The 25,502-nt window shown below is 48.8% G+C and overlaps 1 protein-coding gene across 1 annotated transcript in view; it reads left to right on the top strand.

Annotated features, from left to right (window-relative positions):
- The window catches only part of klf7b (Kruppel-like factor 7b), a 146,769-nt gene that overhangs the window by 109,937 nt on the left and 11,330 nt on the right, over positions 1-25,502 (top strand). The window contains exons 2-3 of the mRNA XM_046369123.1: positions 5,090-5,708; positions 16,824-16,947. Coding sequence (XP_046225079.1) covers positions 5,090-5,708; positions 16,824-16,947 — 743 coding nt within the window. The remainder of the gene's footprint in view (positions 1-5,089; positions 5,709-16,823; positions 16,948-25,502) is intronic.

Genomic DNA, 25,502 nt, shown 5'->3' with positions numbered 1-25,502 from the left:
ATCCCGCACCCCCTCCTCAGTGAGAGACATCCCGCACCCCCTCCTCAGTGAGAGACATCCCGCACCCACTCCTCCGTGAGAGACATCCCACACCCACTCCTCAGTGAGAGACATCCCACACCCACTCCTCAGTGAGAGACATCCCGCACCCCCTCCTCCGTGAGAGACGTCCCGCACCCACTCCTCAGTGAGAGACATCCCGCACCCCCTCCTCAGTGAGAGACATCCTGACCCACTCCTCCGTGAGAGACATCCTGACCCACTCCTCAGTGAGAGACATCCCGCACCCCCTCCTCCGTGAGAGACATCCTGACCCACTCCTCCGTGAGAGACATCCCGCACCCACTCCTCAGTGAGAGACATCCTGACCCACTCCTCCGTGAGAGACATCCCGCACCCCCTCCTCAGTGAGAGACATGCTGACCCACTCCTCCGTGAGAGACATCCCGCACCCACTCCTCAGTGGGAGACATCCTGACCCACTCCTCCGTGAGAGACATCCCGCACCCACTCCTCAGTGGGAGACATCCTGACCCACTGAAGTACATTTTCATATCAAACGGAGGATATAGTTAAATGCTGTCTATTTGCATACAGTAGTTATTTTCTAAACAATTCTAAGAAAGTCATCAAATGGAAAGTACCACCCACTGACCAACTGTGGCTTTGGGCAAAGACTCCCGTTATAACCTCACTCCCTTCAGACAATAAATACACTAGAAATATAGGTTGAACAGGGAATAAAGGTCATTGGTTAGTTAATGGCCTTATTCAGAGCTGGGAACTACAGTCAGGATTTTTCCTGGCAAGGAACATTTTTATTTTACCTTTATTTAACTAGACAAGTCAGTTAAGAACAAATTCTGATTTTCAATGACGGCCTGGGAACAGTGGGTTAACTGCCTGTTCAGGGGCAGAACGACAGATTTGTACCTTGTCAGCTCAGGGGTTTGAACTTGCAACCTTCCGGTTACTAGTCCAACGCTCTAACCACTAGGATGCTATTTTAAAACATAAGTAAAACTAGGAAAACATAAAGGTTATCATCCTACAACAGACACCCAACTACAACTTGTACTGCTGGTTTTGTCACAAGGGGAGGGCTGTATCATAACTAGAACCACAGGGGACAGAGCTGCCTAGAAGTGCTGCATGCTTTTAGATACATCATGACCCAGTATTTCCTGAGTTAAGATCATATAAATATGACAGTTGTAAGGCAGCTATAATTTGCACTGATGACATGGATTAAAGTGCCGGAAGGTTTGACTTCATTCCGCTCCCCTCTCTCTGCCAAAGTCCTTTAGCTGTGTCATGCCCAAACAGAACAGTCTAATATCTAAACTGGCCACTGTGACGGCACAACAATATTGTAGAACCAGTCTGAAGAATGTGCTGAGTGGACAGTTAGTGAGCTGTGCTCTGCTCTCTATTTCCCCTCATGGCAAGGCATTGCTCATTCTAATGAAGCCCTAGCAGATAATAAACACAAGAGAGTGTGTGTGCGCGTGCGTGCTCACGGGCAGATATGTGTGTGTGTGTGTGCGTTCGTGCTTGCGTGCGTGTGCGTGTGTATATGTGTGTGTGTGTATGTGTGTATGTGTGTGCGTGTGCGTGTGTACGTGTGTGTGTGTGTGTGTGTGTGTGTGTGTGTGTGTGTGTGTGTGTGTGTGTGTGTGTGTGTGTGTGTGTGTGTGTGTGTGTGTGTGTGTGTGTGTGTGTGTGTGTGTGTGTGTGTGTGTGTGTGTGTGTGTGTGTGTGTGTGTGTGTGTGTGTGTGTGTGTGTGTGTGTGTGTGTGTGTGTGTGTGTGCGTTAGTGCGTGCGTGCGTGCGTGTGTGTGTGTGTGTGCGTTAGTGCGTGCGTGCGTGCGTGTGTGTGTGTGTGTGCGCGTGCGTGTGTGTGTGTTTGTGTATCAGTGTTTTCATCAGGAAGATGTGGCACTGGACATTAGACCGGCAGCATTTTAATTTACTGGATATTTCAGAAATGAAAGAACCCACATACATTGGGTGCATCACCTGATTAGGGCGACAATCAACGGTGCTCAGAACGACAGAAATAACATTTACATTATGGTGATTCATATTCACAGAACATGCAAATCAAGGATGCAATGATGTGCGGTCCTTTATCAAATTATGATGCGCATTTTCCTCATCCAACAAGACGAGTAATGAACAGCAACATCACCAGCCTGTGTCAGTCTACTATCCCCCATAGTAGAAAAGTTGACCTATTCTATTGCTCAGCTTGTTGAGAAAGAAATAACCTATTCCAAACAGACTCTTGGACAGTTGTGGGACGATAGATCCCAAATTCATACAACCAGTAGGCCTTGGCTACAGAATGAGTCTAATGCAACAGAATAGGCTAAAAAGCACTATTGATTGATTTTTTCTTCTCCCAGATAATTGGCAAAGTGTGTTTGTTTGTGTGTTTTAAAGATGAGATTTATGGGGTTTATTTTGTGGTAGGGGACGGTTTAAACGAGAGGTGAGAGACCAGCCTAAATAGAATAACCTGTCTACTGATTGTTTGGTAAACACTGTGCCCTCTCTCTGCATGTATCTCTCTCTCTTTCTCTCAATTCAATTCAATTCAAGGGGCTTTATTGGCATGGGAAACATGTGTTAACATTGCCAAAGCAAGTGAGGTAGATAATATACAAAAGTGAAATAAACAATAAAAATTAACAGTAAACATTACACATACATTACACATCTCTCTCTATCTGTCGCTCTCTCTTTCTCTATTGCTCTCTCTCCCTCTGTCACACTCTCTCTCTCTCTCTCTCTCTCTCTCTCTCTCTCTCTCTCTCTCTCTCTCTCTCTCTCTCTCTGTTGCTCTCTCTCTCTCTCTCTCTCTCTCTCTCTCTCTCTCTCTCTCTCTCTCTCTCTCTCTCCCTCTGTGACACTCTCTCTCTCTCTCTCTCTCTCTCTCTCTCTCTCTCTCTCTCTCTCTCTCTCTCTCTCTCTCCCTCTGTCTCTCTCTCTCTCTCTCTCTCTCTCTCTCTCTCTCTCTCTCTCTCTCTCTCTCTGTTGCTCTCTCTTTCTCTCTCTCTGTTGCTCTCTTCCTGTTGCTCTCTCTCTCTCTCTCTCTCTCTCTCTCTCTCTCTCTCTCTCTCTCTCTCTCTCTCTCTCTCTCTCTCTCTCTCTCTCTCTCTCTATGAAGAGGAGTGGAGGGAAACAGTGAGGCCAGCACAGTTCACAGCTCTGGAGAGCTCTCCCAGGCAGGAGCAATCAATCACAGAGTAATCCCCTCTCTCTCTGGGCTCGGCTAGAGGCAGGTGACATGGTCCACACTGCCTCTCTCAAAGAGCTTGGCTCGAGGCAGGGTGATATGTTAGACCACTGGACCATACTGGTGTGATGTGAGGAAATTATAGTCAGATTGTGATGGTGGTTAGATTAGCAGAGCCGGATGTGTATCTAGTCAGATTGTGATGGTGGTTAGATTAGCAGAGCCGGATGTGTATCTAGTCAGATTGTGATGGTGGTTAGATTAGCAGAGCCGGATGTGTATCTAGTCAGATTGTGATGGTGGTTAGATTAGCAGAGCCGGATGTGTATCTAGTCAGATTGTGATGGTGGTTAGATTAGCAGAGCCGGATGTGTATCTAGTCAGATTGTGATGGTGGTTAGATTAGCAGAGCCGGATGTGTATCTAGTCAGATTGTGATGGTGGTTAGATTAGCAGAGCCGGATGTGGTCCTGTGTAGCTCAGTTGGTAGAGCATGGCGGTGTAACGCCAGGGTAGTGGGTTCGATCCCGGGACCACCCATACGTAGAATGTATGCACACATGACTGTAAGTCGCTTTGATAAAAGCGTCTGCTAAATGGCATATATTATTATTATTATTATTATCTAGTCAGATTGTGATGGTGGTTAGATTAGCAGAGCCGGATGTGTATCTAGTCAGATTGTGATGGTGGTTAGATTAGCAGAGCCGGATGTGTATCTAGTCAGATTGTGATGGTGGTTAGATTAGCAGAGCCGGATGTGTATCTAGTCAGATTGTGATGGTGGTTAGATTAGCAGAGCCGGATGTGTATCTAGTCAGATTGTGATGGTGGTTAGATTAGCAGAGCCGGATGTGTATCTAGTCAGATTGTGATGGTGGTTAGATTAGCAGAGCCGGATGTGGTCCTGTGTAGCTCAGTTGGTAGAGCATGGCGCTTGTAACGCCAGGGTAGTGGGTTCGATCCCCGGGACCACCCATACGTAGAATGTATGCACACATGACTGTAAGTCGCTTTGGATAAAAGCGTCTGCTAAATGGCATATATTATTATTATTATTATTATCTAGTCAGATTGTGATGGTGGTTAGATTAGCAGAGCCGGATGTGTATCTAGTCAGATTGTGATGGTGGTTAGATTAGCAGAGCCGGATGTGTATCTAGTCAGATTGTGATGGTGGTTAGATTAGCAGAGCCGGATGTGTATCTAGTCAGATTGTGATGGTGGTTAGATTAGCAGAGCCGGATGTGTATCTAGTCAGATTGTGATGGTGGTTAGATTAGCAGAGCCGGATGTGTATCTAGTCAGATTGTGATGGTGGTTAGATTAGCAGAGCCGGATGTGTATCTAGTCAGATTGTGATGGTGGTTAGATTAGCAGAGTCAGACCTGTATTTTCCACCATAATTTGCAAATAAATTCATTAAAAATCCTACAATGTGATTTTCTGGATTTTTTTGTGTTATTTTGTCTGTCATAGTTGAAGTGTACCTATGATGAAAATTACAGGCCTCTCTCATCTTTTTAAGTGGGAGAACTTGCACAATTGGTGGCTGACTAAATACTTTTTTGCCCCACTGTACCTAGATATGATCTATTGTTTCATAAAGGGCTGATATAATCTGTTGTTTCATAAAGGCCTGATATAATCTGTTGTTTGGTATTGGTCTGATACAGTATGTGTGGATTAGGGAGTGTTATGGTGAGGCTGAACATGAGTCCCTGTTTCTGACTGAGTGACCTTGTTGTGACCTTGTCTCTCCCTTAAATTATATGTATATATTATGAACGAGCGGTTCTCTCCTTTACTGTTCCTGTTTCTGACCGTGTGTCTCTCTCTGTCTTACAGACGTGTCTGGAGTTGGAGCGGTACCTGCAGACGGAGCCCAAGCGTCTATCAGAGTTGTTTGACGAGGAGCTCGACTGCCTCCTGACGCCTGCCTTCGTGGAGGGTGCTGACAGTGACCTGATGGATCCCCTGGACCCACTCCTCCCCAGCCCCCCTCCCCTCCTCGTCTCCCTCCCAAAGGTCCTACATGCCCCACACCTCCACAACACCAAGGCCTCTGAAAAAGAGTCTGGAGCAAAGATCACCAAGGAGGGGGTCAGCGGGGTCAATGCTGCCCAGCTGAGTGCCGTCACCTCCCTCACGCCGCCCTCCTCGCCGGAGCTGGGCCGCCACCTGGTCAAGCCCACGCAGACTCTCACCGCTACAGCCGACGGCACGCTCACACTCAAACTGGTGGCCAAGAAGGTTGGTCTGAACGCAGCCAAGCTGGTGGCCATGCACGCCACACTACCCTCGCCGCCCAGCAGGGGGGCACACAGTGACAGCGAGCAGGGGTCTGGGTCGCTGGGGGGAGATATCCCTGAGAACAAGAAGAGAGTCCATCGCTGCCAGTTCAACGGCTGCAGGAAGGTTTACACCAAGAGTTCTCATCTGAAGGCCCACCAGAGAACACACACAGGTGAGACAGAACTTAACCTTGTACACTGTGTACCAGGCATCAAACACACTGCCTGAAAACACACGGCCTGAAAACTGTCTAGCCTGGCCATGCACCTACAGTTACACAGGTGCAACATGCACCTAACACAAGAGCCAGAAAGATGAATGCTTTAGGTTTTAACGCTCTGCCTGAAAACAGAAAGATGAATGCTTTAGGTTTTAACGCTCTGCCTGAAAACAGAAAGATGAATGCTTTAGGTTTTAACGCTCTGCCTGAAAACAGAAAGATGAATGCTTTAGGTTTTAACGCTCTGCCTGAAAACAGAAAGATGAATGCTTTAGGTTTTAACGCTCTGCCTGAAAACAGAAAGATGAATGCTTTAGGTTTTAACGCTCTGCCTGAAAACAGAAAGATGAATGCTTTAGGTTTTAACGCTCTGCCTGAAAACAGAAAGATGAATGCTTTAGGTTTTAACGCTCTGCCTGAAAACAGAAAGATGAATGCTTTAGGTTTTAACGCTCTGCCTGAAAACAGAAAGATGAATGCTTTAGGTTTTAACGCTCTGCCTGAAAACAGAAAGATGAATGCTTTAGGTTTTCTGCCTGAAAACAGAAAGATGAATGCTTTAGGTGTTAACGCTCTGCCTGAAAACAGAAAGATGAATGCTTTAGGTGTTAACGCTCTGCCTGAAAACAGAAAGATGAATGCTTTAGGTTTTAACGCTCTGCCTGAAAACAGAAAGATGAATGCTTTAGGTGTTAACGCTCTGCCTGAAAACAGAAAGATGAATGCTTTAGGTGTTAACGCTCTGCCTGAAAACAGAAAGATGAATGCTTTAGGTTTTAACGCTCTGCCTGAAAACAGAAAGATGAATGCTTTAGGTGTTAACGCTCTGCCTGAAAACAGAAAGATGAATGCTTTAGGTGTTAACGCTCTGCCTGAAAACAGAAAGATGAATGCTTTAGGTTTTAACGCTCTGCCTGAAAACAGAAAGATGAATGCTTTAGGTTTTAACGCTCTGCCTGAAAACAGAAAGATGAATGCTTTAGGTTTTAACGCTCTGCCTGAAAACAGAAAGATGAATGCTTTAGGTGTTAACGCTCTGCCTGAAAACAGAAAGATGAATGCTTTAGGTTTTAACGCTCTGCCTGAAAACAGAAAGATGAATGCTTTAGGTTTTAACGCTCTGCCTGAAAACAGAAAGATGAATGCTTTAGGTGTTAACGCTCTGCCTGAAAACAGAAAGATGAATGCTTTAGGTGTTAACGCTCTGCCTGAAAACAGAAAGATGAATGCTTTAGGTTTTAACGCTCTGCCTGAAAACAGAAAGATGAATGCTTTAGGTGTTAACGCTCTGCCTGAACACAGAAAGATGAATGCTTTAGGTGTTAACGCTCTGCCTGAACATCTGCTTGGCTATCAGTTCTCAGCTTGATTGGGGTAAGTGCAAGGATTGCAATCCAAACATATCAAGTAAAAACAGTGAGGCATTATTGATCTATCCCTCTATCTCCCAGTGTGAGCTAAAAATACATATTTCATCTCTGCAGTGATGCCTTTCTCATTCACCTCAGTGACTCTATTGAGTGTCTAACTGAAACCAGTCTCTCCATCCACAAGCTGCCAGCGATGGAGTGATATGGTAATTGCCAGATGATTGATAGACTGACAGGTCTAAATGGAGTCTCCGTGCTAATTCAGCCATATCTGCTGCAGCCTGGAGTATCCACCGCTGCCCTCTTTGTGAACCAGAGAGAGAGAGAGAGAGAGAAGTCCCAGGCTAACATGGCCTCCGCTTAGCATTAGTCGTAGTGTTAGCATCAGTGTTAGTTCCGCTAATCCTTCTCCTGAGTCCTGCTGTTGACTCGGCAGGTTTCATGGCTGCCACGCGCTACAGCGCTAGCGATGCTAATCAGCAAGGTGTTTTGTTCGCCCCTTCCTTCTTTCCCACCACCACAATGGGAGGAGGGAAACGGGGGGGGGGGGTGAGTGAGGGATAGAAGAGAAAACAACTGCAGCATGTTGCCTATAGCTGTGTAGCTCCAGCTCTGGTATGCCCATTACAAGACAAGAGCAGTGTAGTACAGGAATGGAATTCACCCAATTCCCTTCTTTGGTTATGATGTCCATACATCAGGACACACAGGGAGGGAGATTCAGATTAGTGCAGGATTTAAAGGTCCGATGTACTGTAGCTGTTTTGATCTCCATTTCAAATCATTTCTGGGTAGCAATGTAAGTACCTTACTGTGATTTTTTTTTCAATTAAAAAGAGCAAAAGAGCAATTTGTCAAGTAATATTTTAGCTAGGGCTGTCTGGGAGTGGTCTGAGTGGGGAGGCGAAAACTGAACACTAGCTGTTATTGGCAGACAGGTTTGGAACTCAAACAGCTCTTACACTAAAAGGGCATTATCATCATTTTGTATAATTTCACAGTATTATTCCAACCTCATAGTATAGTAAATATACATAAAACACAGGTAAAAATGTGTTTTTAAGTCCACTGGGCCTGGGAGCCGAGCTGCATGGGGTTGACATCAATAGCAGCTTCGGTTCACACAGTCCAACTTCGTCATCGATTTTGGGGAAATATGTATTGTTCAATGTACATGTAACCAGATACTGTTCACACATAGGGAAATAGAGCCTGAGAGAAAACCCAGTGACCTCAGGCTATTCGGCGTGTGAGAGTGGGAAATCTGAGGACCTGGTGTCCAAGTAGGCCACACGTACCTACGCGTGGGGAAAACCTTTCATCACATGTAAGACATTTAACTTGTTTAGTATACTTCGTTTGAACCTACACTCACTCACAGTGTCACACCTTGGTCATTGTATTTTGTGTTTTCGTTATATGTTTGGTCAGGCCAGGGTGTGACATGGGTTTATATGTTGTGGTTCGTATTGGGGTTTTTGTCATTATTGGGATTACGGCTGAGTAGGGGTGTTGCATAGGCTTGGCTGCCTGAGGCGCTTCTCAATCAGAGTCAGGTGATTCTCGTTGTCTCTGATTGGGAACCGTATTTAGGTAGCCTGGGTTTCACTGTGTATTTCGTGAGTGATTGTTCCTGTCTCTGTGTAGTTTCACCAGATAGGCTGTAATTAGGTTTCACGTTCCGTTTTGTTGTTTTGCATATTCATAGTTATTTCATGTATCGCTCTTCCTTCATTAAAGACATGAGTAACCACCACGCTGCATTTCGGTCCGACTCTCTTTTGACAAACGAAGAACGACGTTACACACAGGGCTGTATAGTCTGTTTGTGTTGTTGGTCTTGGCTAGCTTAATGTTCTGGTCGGTAACTAGGTAGCACTCACTCACAGGGCTGTATAGTCTGTTTGTGTTGTTGGTCTTGGCTAGCTTAATGTTCTGGTCGGTAACTAGGTAGCACTCACTCACATGGCTGCAAGGACCGCCATGAAAAGGGGAATACTGGAATCCCTACAATATGAAGTGTTTCTATGTGAGAACACTTGGGAGCAGGCAATGTTGAAAAGTCATCTTTAGACTTGTTGTACTTTCTCAAAGGTAGTTTTGTAATTGACTAAAACAAGCCGACAACTAGAAAATTGCATTTGAAAAAGGTCACGGATTTGCTGTGGACCAATGGGGTAGGTTACCACAGGGTTTTTTCCCCACAGGCAGGACACCGACTGGAACTGTTCTAGTCAGAACAGAAAACCACCCAACATTTTCCTGTTTTCACTCCTCTGGTGTTGGGAATATGATGGTTTGTTTTATGGAGATGGGAGCTGCTGCATGGATGAAACTCTAGGAAATGGGCCAGTCTGTCTGCTGTAACTTCAGCTGAGAGCTGAGAGATCATAATAGGCCCTACGCTCTATCTCCAGTTGACTGTGGAAATGTAATTAACTGCAGAACACAGGCACCTGTGATGCTGGTGGGAGGGGGTGATGAGGCAGAGGGGGTGCGTTGCTAGGAGACCATATCAGAAACAGGCAAGAGGAGAATCCGTAATTGGCTGATTATTTGCAGCTCCTGGTACCAGTCTCAGCCTGTTTCAACAAAGTGCTGCCCATTCCAACTACCCCTGCCCCTAACACCAACACCAGCCACCCCTCAAATCCAGCTTCCCCCCCACCCCCAAGAAAACCGCCCACACGCCCCAACCTGCTCTCTTTTTGGGGGGATTTGTGTTGCCTGGCAACTGTATTAGACTCATCCAGAGCAGAGCCATAATTGGCCGGTGGTGCTGAGTGTCCATGGCTGGCGGATTCAGCCGGCTCCACCTCTCTCTCTCTCTGTCTCTCTCTCTCTCTTGCAGTCTCTCTCTCTCTTGCAGTCTCTCTCTCTCTCTCTTGCAGTCTCTCTCTCTCTCTTGCAGTCTCTCTCTCTCTCACTCACACACACACACACACACAAACTCTCTCTCTCTCTCTCTGCCGGTTACTAGGCGACTCCATCATGCATGCTCGCTTTGCAGAGTTATAATTGGCTGGCATAGCGGTTGCCGTGGCACCGTGGTGGTGGGTCCAAGCCGGCCCTGCTTCATTCTGTCAAGTCTGGAGAGGAGGGGGAGGGAGGGAGGAAAATGCGAAGGGGAGGTGCTGATGGCAGTGGAGAGGAGGAGAGGAATAGGAGCGTTGGCCAATTACTGGGGAAGGGGTGTGAAACGTTTACTGTCTCGCACCTGTGGCCCCAAGACTCTCCAAAATTACAGAGAGTGGTCCTTGATGACTGACTGCCTGTCTGCCTTTCTGCCTGTCTCTGTCTGCCTGTCTGTCTCCCTGCCTATCTCTATCACTCCCTCTCTGCCTGCCTGCCTCTATCCCTCTCTGCCTGCCTGCCTCTATCCCTCCCTGCCTGCCTCTATCCCTCCCTGCCTGCCTGTCTCTATCCATCCCTCCCTGCCTACCTGCCTCTATCCCTCCCTGCCTGCCTGTCTCTATCCATCCCTCCCTGCCTGCCTCTATCCCTCCCTGCCTGCCTGTCTCTATCCATCCCTCCCTGCCTGCCTCTATCCCTCCCTGCCTACCTGCCTCTATCCCTCCCTGCCTGCCTCCCTCTATCCTTCTCTGCTGCCTGCCTCTATCCCTCCCTGCCTGCCTCTATCCCTCCCTGCCTGCCTGTCTCTATCCTTCTCTGCTGCCTGCCTCTTCCCTCTCTGCTGCCTGCCTCTATCCCTCCCTGCTGCCTGCCTCTTCCCTCTCTGCTGCCTGCCTCTTCCCTCTCTGCTGCCTGCCTCTATCCCTCCCTGCTGCCTGCCTCTTCCCTCCCTGCTGCCTGCCTCTTCCCTCTCTGCTGCCTGCCTCTATCCCTCCCTGCCTGCCTGTCTCTATCCTTCTCTGCTGCCTGCCTCTTCCCTCTCTGCTGCCTGCCTCTATCCCTCCCTGCCTGCCTGCCTCTATCCCTCCCTGCCTGCCTCTTCCCTCTCTGCTGCCTGCCTCTATCCTTCTCTGCTGCCTGCCTCTTCCCTCTCTGCTGCCTGCCTCTTCCCTCTCTGCTGCCTGCCTCTTCCCTCTCTGCTGCCTGCCTCTATCCCTCCCTGCCTGCCTGTCTCTATCCCTCCCTGCCTGCCTGCCTCTATCCCTCCCTGCCTGCCTGCCTCTATCCCTCTCTGCTGCCTGCCTCTTCCCTCTCTGCTGCCTGCCTCTATCCCTCCCTGCCTGCCTGTCTCTATCCCTCCCTGCCTGCCTGCCTCTATCCCTCTCTGCTGCCTGCCTCTTCCCTCTCTGCTGCCTGCCTCTATCCCTCCCTGCCTGCCTGTCTCTATCCCTCCCTGCCTGCCTGTCTCTATCCCTCCCTGCCTGCCTGCCTCTTCCCTCTCTGCTGCCTGCCTCTTCCCTCTCTGCTGCCTGCCTCTATCCCTCCCTGCCTGCCTGTCTCTATCCCTCCCTGCCTGCCTGCCTCTATCCCTCTCTGCTGCCTGCCTCTTCCCTCTCTGCTGCCTGCCTCTATCCCTCTCTGCTGCCTGCCTCTATCCCTCCCTGCCTGCCTCTTCCCTCTCTGCTGCCTGCCTCTATCCCTCCCTGCCTGCCTGTCTCTATCCCTCTCTGCTGCCTGCCTCTTCCCTCTCTGCTGCCTGCCTCTATCCCTCCCTGCCTGCCTCTTCCCTCTCTGCTGCCTGCCTCTATCCCTCCCTGCCTGCCTGTCTCTATCCTTCTCTGCTGCCTGCCTCTTCCCTCTCTGCTGCCTGCCTCTTCCCTCTCTGCTGCCTGCCTCTATCCCTCCCTGCCTGCCTGCCTCTATCCCTCTCTGCTGCCTGCCTCTTCCCTCTCTGCTGCCTGCCTCTATCCCTCCCTGCCTGCCTCTTCCCTCTCTGCTGCCTGCCTCTTCCCTCTCTGCTGCCTGCCTCTATCCCTCCCTGCCTGCCTGTCTCTATCCTTCTCTGCTGCCTGCCTCTTCCCTCTCTGCTGCCTGCCTCTTCCCTCTCTGCTGCCTGCCTCTATCCCTCCCTGCCTGCCTGTCTCTATCCCTCCCTGCCTGCCTGTCTCTATCCCTCCCTGCCTGCCTGCCTCTATCCCTCTCTGCTGCCTGCCTCTTCCCTCTCTGCTGCCTGCCTCTATCCCTCCCTGCCTGCCTGTCTCTATCCTTCTCTGCTGCCTGCCTCTTCCCTCTCTGCTGCCTGCCTCTATCCCTCCCTCTCTGCCTGCCTGTCTCTATCTCTCCCTGCCTGCCTGCCTCTATCCCTCCCTGCCTGCCTGCCTCTATCCCTCCCTGCCTGCCTCTATCCCTCCCTGCCTGCCTGCCTCTATCCCTCCCTGCCTGCCTGCCTCTATCCCTCCCTGCCTGCCTGTCTCTATCCCTCCCTGCCTGCGTGCCTAACAGGTTCTCATGACAAGGCAACACTGTCTGGGGGTCTGATCTGCTATAGCTTTTACACAGGTTCTCATGACAAGGCAACACTGTCTGGGGTCTGATCTGCTATAGCTTTTACACAGTGGAAGAGAATGGGCAAATAAAAAGCCTCAGGTCTTTTGGCAAAATGTTTCTGAGTGTATCAAGGGGCAGAGGCAGATGTGTTGCGTTCATATGTTCACTCCAGAGGTAGAGGAGTGTTGTGTGGAGTGTGTTAAGTGGAATCTGGCTGTAAAGTGGTGTGTTGCTGATTCAGTGCTGAGGTGTTGCCGTCTCTCTGACTTCGTCTGAAATGCCATCCTATTTCCTATATAGTGCACTACGCATAGGGCTCGGATCAAAAGTAGTGCACTAATATAGGGAATAGGGTGCCATTTTGGATGCACATTTTGCTCTAACAGCAGGCAGTACAGGGTCATGACCCAGTACCCAGAATGCCCTCTACTGATATGAATAATATTTAAAACACCGAAAGGAAAGCACAGCGGATGATCCTGAGGTGTTTCTACCCTGTGTCACACTTCCACAATCTCACCACAGACAATGGATCAAATAATATCTCAACAGAAACGGAATGAGAAAAGAGATTGGGAAATAAAAAGGGATTTGAGGGACCACTCACAGTCCAGGTGCCTCTTGTGTTCCCATCTCATCTTACAACATGGGGGATGGATGGAGGGGGGGGGCGTGAAGGTCCAGGTGCCTCTTGTGTTCCCATCTCATCTTACAACATGGGGGATGGAGGGGGGGCGTGAAGGTCCAGGTGCCTCTTGTGTTCCCATCTCATCTTACAACATGGGGGATGGAGGGGGGGCGTGAAGGTCCAGCTGCCTCTTGTGTTCCAATCTCATCTTACAACATGGGGGATTGTGTTCCCATCTCATCTTACAACATGGGGGATGGAGGGGGGGGCGTGAAGGTCAGGTGCCTCTTGTGTTCCCATCTCATCTTACAACATGGGGGGGATGGGGGGGGGGGCGTGAAGGTCCAGGTGCCTCTTGTGTTCCCATCTCATCTTACAACATGGGGGATGGAGGGGGGCGTGAAGGTCCAGGTGCCTCTTGTGTTCCCATCTCATCTTACAACATGGGGGATGGAGGGGGGGGCGTGAAGGTCCTGGTGCCTCTTGTGTTCCCATCTCATCTTACAACATGGGGGATGGAGGGGGGGGGGGGCGTGAAGGTCCAGGTGCCTCTTGTGTTCCCATCTCATCTTACAACATGGGGGATGGGGGGGGGCGTGAAGGTCCAGGTGCCTCTTGTGTTCCCATCTCATCTTACAACATGGGGGATGGAGGGGGGGGGCGTGAAGGTCCAGGTGCCTCTTGTGTTCCCATCTCATCTTACAACATGGGGGATGGGGGGGGGGGGGGCGTGAAGGTCCAGGTGCCTCTTGTGTTCCCATCTCATCTTACAACATGGGGGATGGATGGGCGTGAAGGCATCCAGGTGCCTCTTGTGGTTCCCATCTCATCTAATCAACATGCAGGTGGATGTAGCAGAATTGGGCTTAACTGACTTCAATCAACATATGCAGTACTCTACACAGGACATTGCTGCAAATCAGCAGAATATGTTCCATCATGCATATTTTCAAAGTTTATTCTTTAGGTCTACTGGAGGAAATGAGAACACACTTTTCCATTTAGTTTGGGGATTAAAAGGAAAAGCTGTGTGATTCTGAGCATGACCAGCTGTGTTTTTGTAGAATACCATCTTCACCCCATTCTCATTTTACAACATGGAGGACTTCCTCTGGGGACCCTCCTCTCTCCTCACCCTCTACTTCCTCTGTCTCCCATAGGGACTCTCCTGCTTCCCCTCATCTCATAGGGACTCTCCTCTCTCCTCATCACTGTCTCCCCTCCTCCGCCACGTCATCTTTTACTTTGTGTTGCGTCATCGTGCTCGCAGCAGATTCCACAGTGCTCTGAGATGATGTGAAACAGAACAGCAGCATCCTTTACCGTCTGCTGCTGGGGTTGCTTTGGGCAATGGAACCACTGACATTTCTACTGCTAATCAACACCTTTTCTTGCAGGTGTTTTGTAGCAGAATTGGGCTTAACTGACTTCAATCAACATATGCAGTACTCTACACAGGACATTGCTGCAAATCAGCAGAATATGTTCCATCATGCATATTTTCAAAGTTTATTCTTTAGGTCTACTGGAGGAAATGAGAACACACTTTTCCATTTAGTTTGGGGATTAAAAGGAAAAGCTCCTCTGTGTGATTCTGAGCATGACCAGAGCTGTGTTTTATGTAGAATACCATCTTTACCGCCATTCACCTCCATTCACCCCTCCACAAACAGCCTATCTGACAGTATAGGGACCTCCCTCACCTCACCCTCTACTTCCTCTGTTTCCCATAGGGACCCTCCTCTCTCCTCACCCTCTACTTCCTCTGTCTCCCATAGGGACTCTCCTCACCCTCTACTTCCTCTGTCTCCCATAGGGACCCTCCTCTCTCCTCACCCTCTACTTCCTCTGTCTCCCATAGGGACTCTCCTCACCCTCTACTTCCCCTGTCTCCCATAGGGACTCTCCTCTCCTCACCCTCTACTTCCTCTGTCTCCCATAGGGACCCTCCTCTCTCCTCACCCTCTACTTCCTCTGTCTCCCATAGGGACTCTCCTCTCTCCTCACCCTCTACTTCCCCTGTCTCCCATAGGGACTCTCCTCTCTCCTCACCCTCTACTTCCTCTGTCTCCCATAGGGACCCTCCTCTCTCCTCACCCTCTACTTCCTCTGTCTCGCATAGGGATCCTCCTCTCTCCTCAACCTCTACTTCCTCTATCTCCTATAGTGACTCTCCTCTCCTCACCCTCTACTTCCTCTGTCTCCCATAGGGACTCTCCTCTCTCCTCACCCTCTACCTCCCTCTGTCTCCCATAGAGACTCTCCTCTCTCCTCACCCTCTACTTCCTCTGTCTCCCATAGGGACCCTCCTCTCTCCTCACCCTCTACTTCCTCTGTCTCCCATAGGGACTCTCCTCTCTCCTCACCCTCTACTTCCTCTGTCTCCCATAGGGACTCCCCTCTCTCCTCACCCTCAACTTACCCTGTCTCCCATAGGGACTCTCCTCTCTCCTCACCCTCTACTTCCTCTGTGTCCCACATGGTGACTCTCCTCTCTCCTCACCCTCTACTTCCTCTGTCTCCCATAGTGACTCTCCTCACCCTCTCCTTCCTCTGTCTCCCATAGGGACTCTCCTCACCCTCTACTTCCCTTGTCTCCCATAGGGACTCTCCTCTCTCCTCATCCTCTACTTCCTCTGTCTCCCATAGGGACTCTCCTCACCCTCTACTTCCCCTGTCTCCCATAGGGACTCTCCTCTCTCCTCACCCTCTACTTCCTCTGTCTCCCATAGGGACCCTCCTAGGGACTCTCCTCACCCTCTACTTCCTCTGTCTCCCACTGTCGCCTGTGATTTGGACATACCACTGCTCTCCCGATTGAGCCGCTTAGATTTCACTTCATGGCACTTTAGTCTAGTTAGGAAGATTGGTAGACATGGTGATCAGGGGAGACGGTGGCAGCTGGCTGACTGGAAGTACGGTATTACTTCCCATTAAGCGTCATTAAGACCCCAATTATCGTTACCACCCCCGGATCTGAATCAACCACGGCGGCAGCACTAGGGCAGGTGCCACCCCAAAACCTTCCCCGAATTTAGCCCCCTCCCACCAGGCCCATTCGAACACAGCCAGCCTGGTCCCCAGGAGGGGTACCTCAGGGTCCGGATCCCCCCCCCCCCCCCACCCTGCTGCACCCACCTTTCACATCCCAAAAGGGATTTCTTTTTACCAGGGAGATAAATATACAGCATGTGAACAATAGATATCTCCCTCTCCCATCTGTTTAACTGGGGAGAAATTCATTAGAATTTCAGATCTCTCCGCAGGGGGTCAGGGAGCAGCGAGGAGAGGAGGATGAGGGGGGGCAGAGAAAATGATTTTTAAAATGTTTTGTTTTTCACAGTGATTTTAGTTTTAGGATTCTGAATTAATATTAGGGTTGCTGAAAGACTTCATTTAGAAAACTCTCTGGGTTTCAGGCTGACTAATTGACATGATTGGTTGATGTAAAACCCTGTGGTAAATGAGCCTGGGTGAGTTATCCTGGTCTGGGTAACTACGGTAACACAGGTACATTAACTAACTGGGAGGAGCTCATCTGTCGCCTGCTTGGTGATGTTGTAGCAGTTTACATCTTACTATTCCCACCTTAAAACAGAAAATAACTGTTGTATTTAGGTCACAGCTGTTTAAAGTGTAACGTGTTCTTTTCTCTGTCTGTCTTGTCAGGTGAGAAGCCGTACAAGTGCTCCTGGGAGGGCTGTGAGTGGCGTTTCGCCCGGAGCGATGAGTTGACAAGGCACTATCGCAAACACACCGGGGCCAAACCATTCAAGTGTAACCACTGTGACAGGTATGTACCACACACGCCAACATCAATTGCACACACACACTTTGCATGTCACCGACCCAATGGTATAGAAGTGACAGCAGATAGGACATGATCTGCATGTGACAGAGAAATTATCTATCTCAAACAAACTCTCGTCACACACAAGTACATCAATACACTGTGCCGTATATAATGTAAAGCGCTCTCCCTCTCTGTCTTCCTCTGTCTCCGTTTCCCTCTCTGTCTCCCTCTCTGTCTTCCTCAATCTCCCTCTCTGTCTTCCTCTGTCTCCCTCTCTGTCTTCCTCTGTCTCCCTCTCTGTCTTCCTCTGTCTCCGTTTCCCTCTCTGTCTCCCTCTCTGTCTTCCTCAATCTCCCTCTCTGTCTTCCTCTGTCTCCCTCTCTGTCTTCCTCTGTCTCCCTCTCTGTCTTCCTCTGTCTCCCTCTCTGTCTTCCTCTGTCTCCCTCTCTGTCTTCCTCTGTCTCCGTTTCCCTCTCTGTCTTCCTCTGTCTCCCTCTCTGTCTTCCTCTGTCTCCCACTCTGTCTCCGTTTCCCTCTCTGTCTTCCTCTGTCTCCTTCTCTGTCTTCCTCTGTCTCCCACTCTGTCTTCCTCTGTCTCCCTCTCTGTCTTCCTCTGTCTCCCACTCTGTCTTCCTCTGTCTCCCACTCTGTCTCCGTTTCCCTCTGTCTTCCTCTTCCTCTGTCTCCCTCTCTGTCTTCCTCTGTCTCCCACTCTGTCTCTGTCTCCCACTATGTCTTCCTCTGTCTCCCTCTCTGTCTTCCTCTGTCTCCCACTCTGTCTTCCTCTGTCTCCCACTCTGTCTCCGTTTCCCTCTGTCTTCCACTTCCTCTGTCTCCCTCTCTGTCTTCCTCTGTCTCCCTCTCTGTCTTCCTCTGTCTCCCTCTCTGTCTTCCTCTGTCTCCCTCTGTCTTCCTCTGTCTCCCTCTCTGTCTCCGTCCCCCTCTCCGTCTTCCTCTGTCTCCCTTTCTGTCTTCCTCTGTCTCCCTCTCTGTCTTCCTCTGTCTCCCTCTCTGTCTTCCTCTGTCTCCCTCTCTGTCTTCCTCTGTCTCCGTTTCCCTCTCTTTCCTCTGTCTCCCACTCTGTCTCTGTCTCCCTCTCTGTCTTCCTCTGTCTCCCTCTCTGTCTTCCTCTGTCTCCCTCTCTGTCTTCCTCTGTCTCCCTCTCTGTCTCCCACTCTGTCTCCGTTTCCCTCTCTGTCTTCCTCTGTCTCCCTCTCTGTCTTCCTCTGTCTCCCACTCTGTCTTCCTCTGTCTCCCTCTCTGTCTTCCTCTGTCTCCCACTCTGTCTTCCTCTGTCTCCCACTCTGTCTCCGTTTCCCTCTGTCTTCCTCTTCCTCTGTCTCCCTCTCTGTCTTCCTCTGTCTCCGTTTCCCTCTCTGTCTTCCTCTGTCTCCCACTCTGTCTCTGTCTCCCACTGTGTCTTCCTCTGTCTCCCTCTCTGTCTCCCTCTCTGTCTTCTTCTGTCTCCCACTCTGTCTCCGTTTCCCTCTCTGTCTTCCTCTGTCTCCCACTCTGTCTTCCTGTGTCTCCCTCTGTCTTCCTCTGTCTCCCTCTCTGTCTTCCTCCGTTTCCCTCTCTGTCTTCCTCTGTCTCCCACTCTGTCTCCATTTCCCACTCTGTCTTCCTCTGTCTCCCTCTCTGTCTTCCTCTGTCTCCCTCTCTGTCCTCATCATGTGCGTAGCAGCACTCTACAGACTGCGTCCCTGGCAGTTAACACAGGCTCTGCTCCAGTCTGCTGAATAACTCAGTCACAGGCCAGTCCTATGTTACCCTGTGAATAGGCCGTTCTCACACGCTGTTCTCTCCTGCTTCCCCTGCTGATGGCAGGGCTGGCTGCATGCTGACACTATCAGTAAAAACACAAGTGAAAAACAGTGAGATGGTTATGTAACAGAAGAAACTAATAACGAAGGAGAGAACGAGAGAGAGAGTGACCAAACACAAACCAGATTGGGCAAGCAGACACTCTCTCCTCACACACTCATACATACACACACCGTTCACACACTCATAAACACACCCGTTCACACACTCATACATACACACACTATTCACACACTCATACACACACCTTTCAAACTCATACACACACCCGTTCACACACTCATACACACACCATTCACACACTCATAAACACACCTGTTCACACACTCATACACACACCATTCACACACTCATACACACACCATTCACACACTCATACACACACCGTTCACACAATCATAAACACACCCGTTCACACACTCATACATACACACACACTCATACACACACCATTCACACACTCATTACACACACACAATCATAAACACACCCGTTCACACACTCATACATACACACACACTCATACACACACCGTTTAACACACACTCATAAACACACCGTTCACACACTCATACACACACCGTTCACACACTCATACACACACCCGTTCACACACTCATACACACACCCGTTCACACACTCATACACACACCCGTTCACACACTCATACACACACCATTCACACACTGTTCACACACTCATACACACACCCGTTCACACACTCATACACACACCATTCACAGACTCGTTCACACACTCATACACACACCCGTTCACACACTCGTACACACACCGTTCACACACCCGTTCACACACTCATACACACACTCATACACACACTGTTCACACACCTGTTCACACACTCATATACACACTCATACATACACATGTTCACACACTCATACACACACCTGTTCACACACTCATACACACACTCATACACACACCTGTTCACACACTCATACACACACTCATACACACACCTGTTCACACACCTGTTCACACACTCATACACACACAGTTCACACATGATACACACCCCGTTCACACACTCATACACACACCGTTCACACACCCGTTCACACACTCATACACACACTCATACACACACTGTTCACACACCTGTTCACACACTCATACACACACAGTTCACACACTCACACACCGTTCACACACTCATACACACACCGTTCACACACCCGTTCACACACTCATACACACACCGTTCACACACCCGTTCACACACTCATACACACACCGTTCACACACCCGTTCACACACTCATACACACACCGTTCACACACACACCCGGTTCACACACTCATACACACACCCGTTCACACACTCATACACACACCGTTCACACACCCGTTCACACACTCATGCACACACCGTTCACACACCCGTTCACACACTCATACACACACTCATACACACACTGTTCACACACCGTTCACACACTCATACACACACCCGTTCACACACTCATACACACACCCGTTCACACACTCACACACCGTTCACACACCGTTCACACACCCGTTCACACACACCGTTCACACACACCGTTCACACACCCGTTCACACACCCGTTCACACACACCATACACACACCGTTCACACACCGTTCACACACCCGTTCACACACACCGTTCACACACCCGTTCACACACACCGTTCACACACCCGTTCACACACCCGTCACACACACCCGTTCACACATGATACACAGAAGATCCTCCATTTTCGAACAACAGACACAGTGACACTCATCAGACTCCTCTGTTCTGCTGGATACACAAAGGAAGCCCTTTGTCTATGAAGACGGCCGTGTGTGTGTCTGCGTGCCTGCGTGCGTGTGTGTATGTGTGTCTGCGTGCCTGCGTGCGTGTGTGTGTGTCTGCGTGCCTGCGTGCGTGTGTGTGTGTGTGTCTGCGTGTGTGTGTGTGTGTGTGTGTGTGTGTGTGTGTGTGTGTGTGTGTGTGTGTGTGTGTGTGTGTGTGTGTGTGTGTGTGTGTGTGTGTGTGTGTGTGTCTGCGTGCCTGCGTGCGTGCGTGCGTGCGTGCGTGCGTGCGTGTGTGTGTGTGTGTGTGTGTGTGTGTGTGTGTGTGTGTGTGTGTGTGTGTGTGTGTGTGTGTGTGTGTGTGTGTGCGTGCCTGCGTGCGTGGGTGCGTGTGTGTGTGTGTGTGCGTGCGTGTGTGTGTCTGACAGATAGGGCACATTTGCATTAGTGTGGGTCTGTGATTGATAAGCTGTCAGGTGATAATAGCAGGAAGCAGTCAACCTGTCTGTATCCCAAAAGGCACCCTATTCCCTACAATAGTGCACTACATTTGACCAGAGCCTACAGGGAATACCAGCAGAGGGTAACATTTGGGAGGCAGACCCTGTCTTTACACACAGGGGCCAAGGCGCAAGCTGATGGCTCCAGGTGGAACCACAATTACCCAGATCCCTCTCTATCCCCCTCCAGAAGGGAACCGCTTTCCAAAATCCACCATCTCCCTCCCTCCCTCCCTCCCTCCACACACACACACACATTATCCTAGACCAGCCTTAGCCACTGTGTATAATACACCACAGCCACCTCTAGCCTTCAACTCGGGGGAGTGCATAATCAAATCCATGTTCACACACTCATTACCAGCATATATGTTGGCTGTTGGCTAACAATGGGGCTATTTGTAGCAGGCCTGCTACAGTTACGGGAATTGACAAGTCCAGATGCCAGGCCAGCTTTAGATACACACACAGCCTCCAGTGCTTGGATGTGAGCTAAACCATCCAGCCAACTAGTTCAGACTCTCAGACTCTCTCTCTTTCTCTAACGTGCCTCTTAGGGGACTCTAAGTGGACCCCCCCAGTCCCTCTAGTTTAGGTTTGAACCTAACCCCCTCCTAAATCACTGCATGTTCTGCTGAGACACACACATACTACACTGCTCAAAAAAATAAAGGGAACACTAAAATAACACATCCTAGATTTAATTAATGAAATATTCTTACATAGTTGAATGTGCTGACAACAAAATCACACAAAAATTATCAATGGAAATCAAATTTTTCAACCTATGGGTCTGGATTTGGAGTCACACTCAAAATTAAAGTGGAAAACCACACTACAGGCTGATCCAACTTTGATGTAATGTCCTTAAAACAAGTCAAAATGAGGTTCAGTAGTGTGTGTGGCCTCCACGTGCCTGTATGACCTCCCTACAACGCCTGGGCATGCTCCCGATGAGGTGACGGATGGTCTCCTGAGGGATCTCCTCCCAGACCTGGACGAAAGCATCCGCCAACTCCTGGACAGTCTGTGGTGCAACGTGGCGTTGGTGGATGGACCAAGACATGATGTCCCAGATGTGCTCAATTGGATTCAGGTCTGGGGAACGGGCAGGCCAGTCCATAGCATCAATGCCTTCCTCTTACAGGAACTGCTGACACACTCCAGCCACATGAGGTCTAGCATTGTCTTGCATTAGGAGGAACCCAGGGCCAACCGCACCAGCATATGGTCTCACAAGGGGTCTGAGGATCTCATCTCGGTACCTAATGGCAGTCAGGCTACCTCTGGCGAGCACATGGAGGGCTGTGCGCCCCCCCAAAGAAATGCCACCCCACACTATGAATGACCCACCGCCAAACCGGTCATGATGGAGGATGTTGCAGGCAGCAGAATGTTCTCCACGGCGTCTCCAGACTCTGTCACGTCTGTCACATGTGCTCAGTGTAAACCTGCTTTCATCAGTGAAGAGCACAGGGCGCCAGTGGCGAATTTGCCAATCTTGGTGTTCTCTGGCAAATGCCAAACATCCTGCACGGTGTTGGGCTGTAAGCACAAACCCCACCTGTGGACGTCGGGCCCTCATACCACCCTCATGGAGTCTGTTTCTGACCGTTTGAGCAGACACATGCACATTTACACAGAGTTACTCCATGTGTAACTCTGTGTTGTCTGTTCACACTGCTATGCTTTATCTTGGCCAGGTCGCAGTTGCAAATGACAACTTGTTCTCAACTAGCCTACCTGGTTAATTAAAGGTGAAATTAAAATAAAAAATATAAAAAATTGTGGCCTGCTGGAGGTCATTTTGCAGGGCTCTGGCAGTGCTCCTCCTGCTCCTCCTTGCACAAAGGCGGAGGTAGCGGTCCTGCTGCTGGGTTGTTGCCCTCCTACGGCCTCCTCCACATCTCCTGATGTACTGGCCTGTCTCCTGGTAGCGCCTCCATGCTCTGGACACTACACTGACAGACACAGCAAACCTTCTTGCCACAGCTCGCATTGATGTTCCATCCTGGATGAGCTGCACTACCTGAGCCACTTGTGTGGGTTTTAGACTCCATCTCATGCTACCACTAGAGTGAAAGCACTGCCAGCATTCAAAAGTGACCAAAACATCAGCCAGGAAGCATATGAACTGAGAAGTGGTCTGTGGTCACCACCTGCAGAACCACTCCTTTATTGGGGGTGTCTTGCTAATTGCCTATAATTTCCACCTGTTGTCTATTCCATTTGCACAACAGCATGTGAAATGTATTGTCAATCAGTGTTGCTTCCTAAGTGGACAGTTTGATGTGTGATTGAAGTGTGATTGACTTGGAGTTACATTGTGTTGTTTAAGTGTTCCCTTTATTTTTTTGAGCAGTGTATATACCAGGGTTACCCAACTGACGGCCAACCTGACTAATTTGGCCCTCAAGTGATTTTATTTGGCCCCCCAAATCTGGACATCAAAGACCGTTAAAACACCAGGAAATCAAATTCGAATTTTGTAAATCTGTTATGTGTGAATGGGTGTTTGTATGAGTGTGTGAATGGGTGTTTGTATGAGTGTGTGAATGGGTGTTTGTATGAGTGTGTGAATGGGTGTTTGTATGAGTGTGTGAATGGGTGTTTGTATGAGTGTGTATAGAGAGATACTGGAACAGTATGTGATCGTATACAAATGTTAGCATGGTTTGAAATTATTGTTTTTTTTGTTGTCAAATATTCTACATCTGTTTGGGCTTGTGTGGGTGTGGGTGTGTCTGACAGAGAGGGTACATTAGCATGGGGCTGTGATTGATAATCTGTCAGGTGATAATAGTAGGAAGCTGCCAGCATACCACCCTGCATCCCACTGCTGGCCTCTAAAGCCAAGCAGGGTTGTCCTGGTTGGTCCTGGATGGGAGACCAGATGCTGCTGGAAGTGGTGTTGGAGGGCCAGTAGGAGGCACTCTTTCCTCTGGTCTAAAAAATAACATTTAAAAAAAGAATCCCAATGCCCCAGGGCAGTGATTGGAGACATGACCCTGTGTAGAGTGCTGTCTTTTGGATGGGACATTAAACAGGTATTCTGACTCTCTGTGGTCACTAAAGATCCCATGGCACTTATTGTAAGAGTAGGAGTGTTAACCCTGGTGTCCTGGATAAATTCCCAATCCGGCCCTCATACCATTATGGCCACCTAATCATCCCCAGATTCCAATTGGCTCATTCATCTCCCCGTAACTATTCCCCGGGCCGTTGCTGTAAATGAGAACGTGTTCAACTTACCTGGTTAAAAACATTTGTAATTATGTTTCCGGTCCCCTGACAATCCGCTCTAGATAGAAATAGTCCCATGGCTGAATCTAGTTGATGATCCCTGTTATATACACACTCACACATCTTTCTGTCACAGAGACTTTTAGAAGATAAATGAAAGGAAGACAGTGTGAGGAACAGCACTGCAGTAGGTGTGTGATAAAGACCCAGAGTGGAGCTGGATCACTACCTATAACTCATCTGCTGATTGTGTCTGAGTAGTATTTCACTCACACTGGGAAACGGCTGTAAAATGGCTGCCAAAACACTGAGTGTGAATAAGATGACAGTGATAGCATCCCAAATGGCACCCTATTCTCTATATAGTGCACTAGTTTTGACCAGAGCCCTATGGGCCCTGAATAAATCCACTATACAGGAAAGTATTCAGACCACTTTACTTTTTCCATCTTTTTTTAAACGTTACAGCCTTATTCTAAAATGGATTCAATTGTATTTTTCCCTTGTCAATCTACACACAATATCCCATAATGACTGTGAAGCCTTTGTGATGGATGAAGCTCTCATCTTAAAAGCACATTCAAATGATTTCCTTATTGATGTTGTCCACTGAAACAGATTGTGGCCACTGCTAAATGAATGGTAATGATACATGGAATAGATACATATAGATGGTAATGATACATGGAATAGATACATATAGATGGTAATGATACATGGAATAGATACATATAGATGGTAATGATACATGGAATAGATACATATAGATGGTAATGATACATGGAATAAGATACATGGAATAGATATAGATGGTAATGATACATGGAATAGATACATATAGATGGTAATGATACATGGAATAGATACATATAGATGGTAATGATACATGGAATAGATACATATAGATGGTAATGATACATGGAATAGATACATATAGATGGTAATGATACATGGAATAGATACATATAGATGGTAATGATACATGGAATAGATACATATAGATGGTAATGATACATGGAATAGATACAGTGCCTTGCAAAAGTATTCGGCCCCCTTGAACTTTGCGACCTTTTGCCACATTTAAGGCTTCAAACATAAAGATCTAAAACTCTATTTTTTGTGAAGAATCAACAACAAGTGGGACACAATCATGAAGTGGAACAACATTTATTGGATATTTCAAACATTTTTTAACAAATCATATA

This window comes from Oncorhynchus gorbuscha, linkage group LG01 (assembly GCF_021184085.1).
Source record: "Oncorhynchus gorbuscha isolate QuinsamMale2020 ecotype Even-year linkage group LG01, OgorEven_v1.0, whole genome shotgun sequence".
NCBI classification, from domain to species: domain Eukaryota; kingdom Metazoa; phylum Chordata; class Actinopteri; order Salmoniformes; family Salmonidae; genus Oncorhynchus; species Oncorhynchus gorbuscha.
The sequence above is the reverse complement of the archived record's forward strand: the minus strand, read 5'-3'. Positions and strand labels throughout refer to the sequence as shown.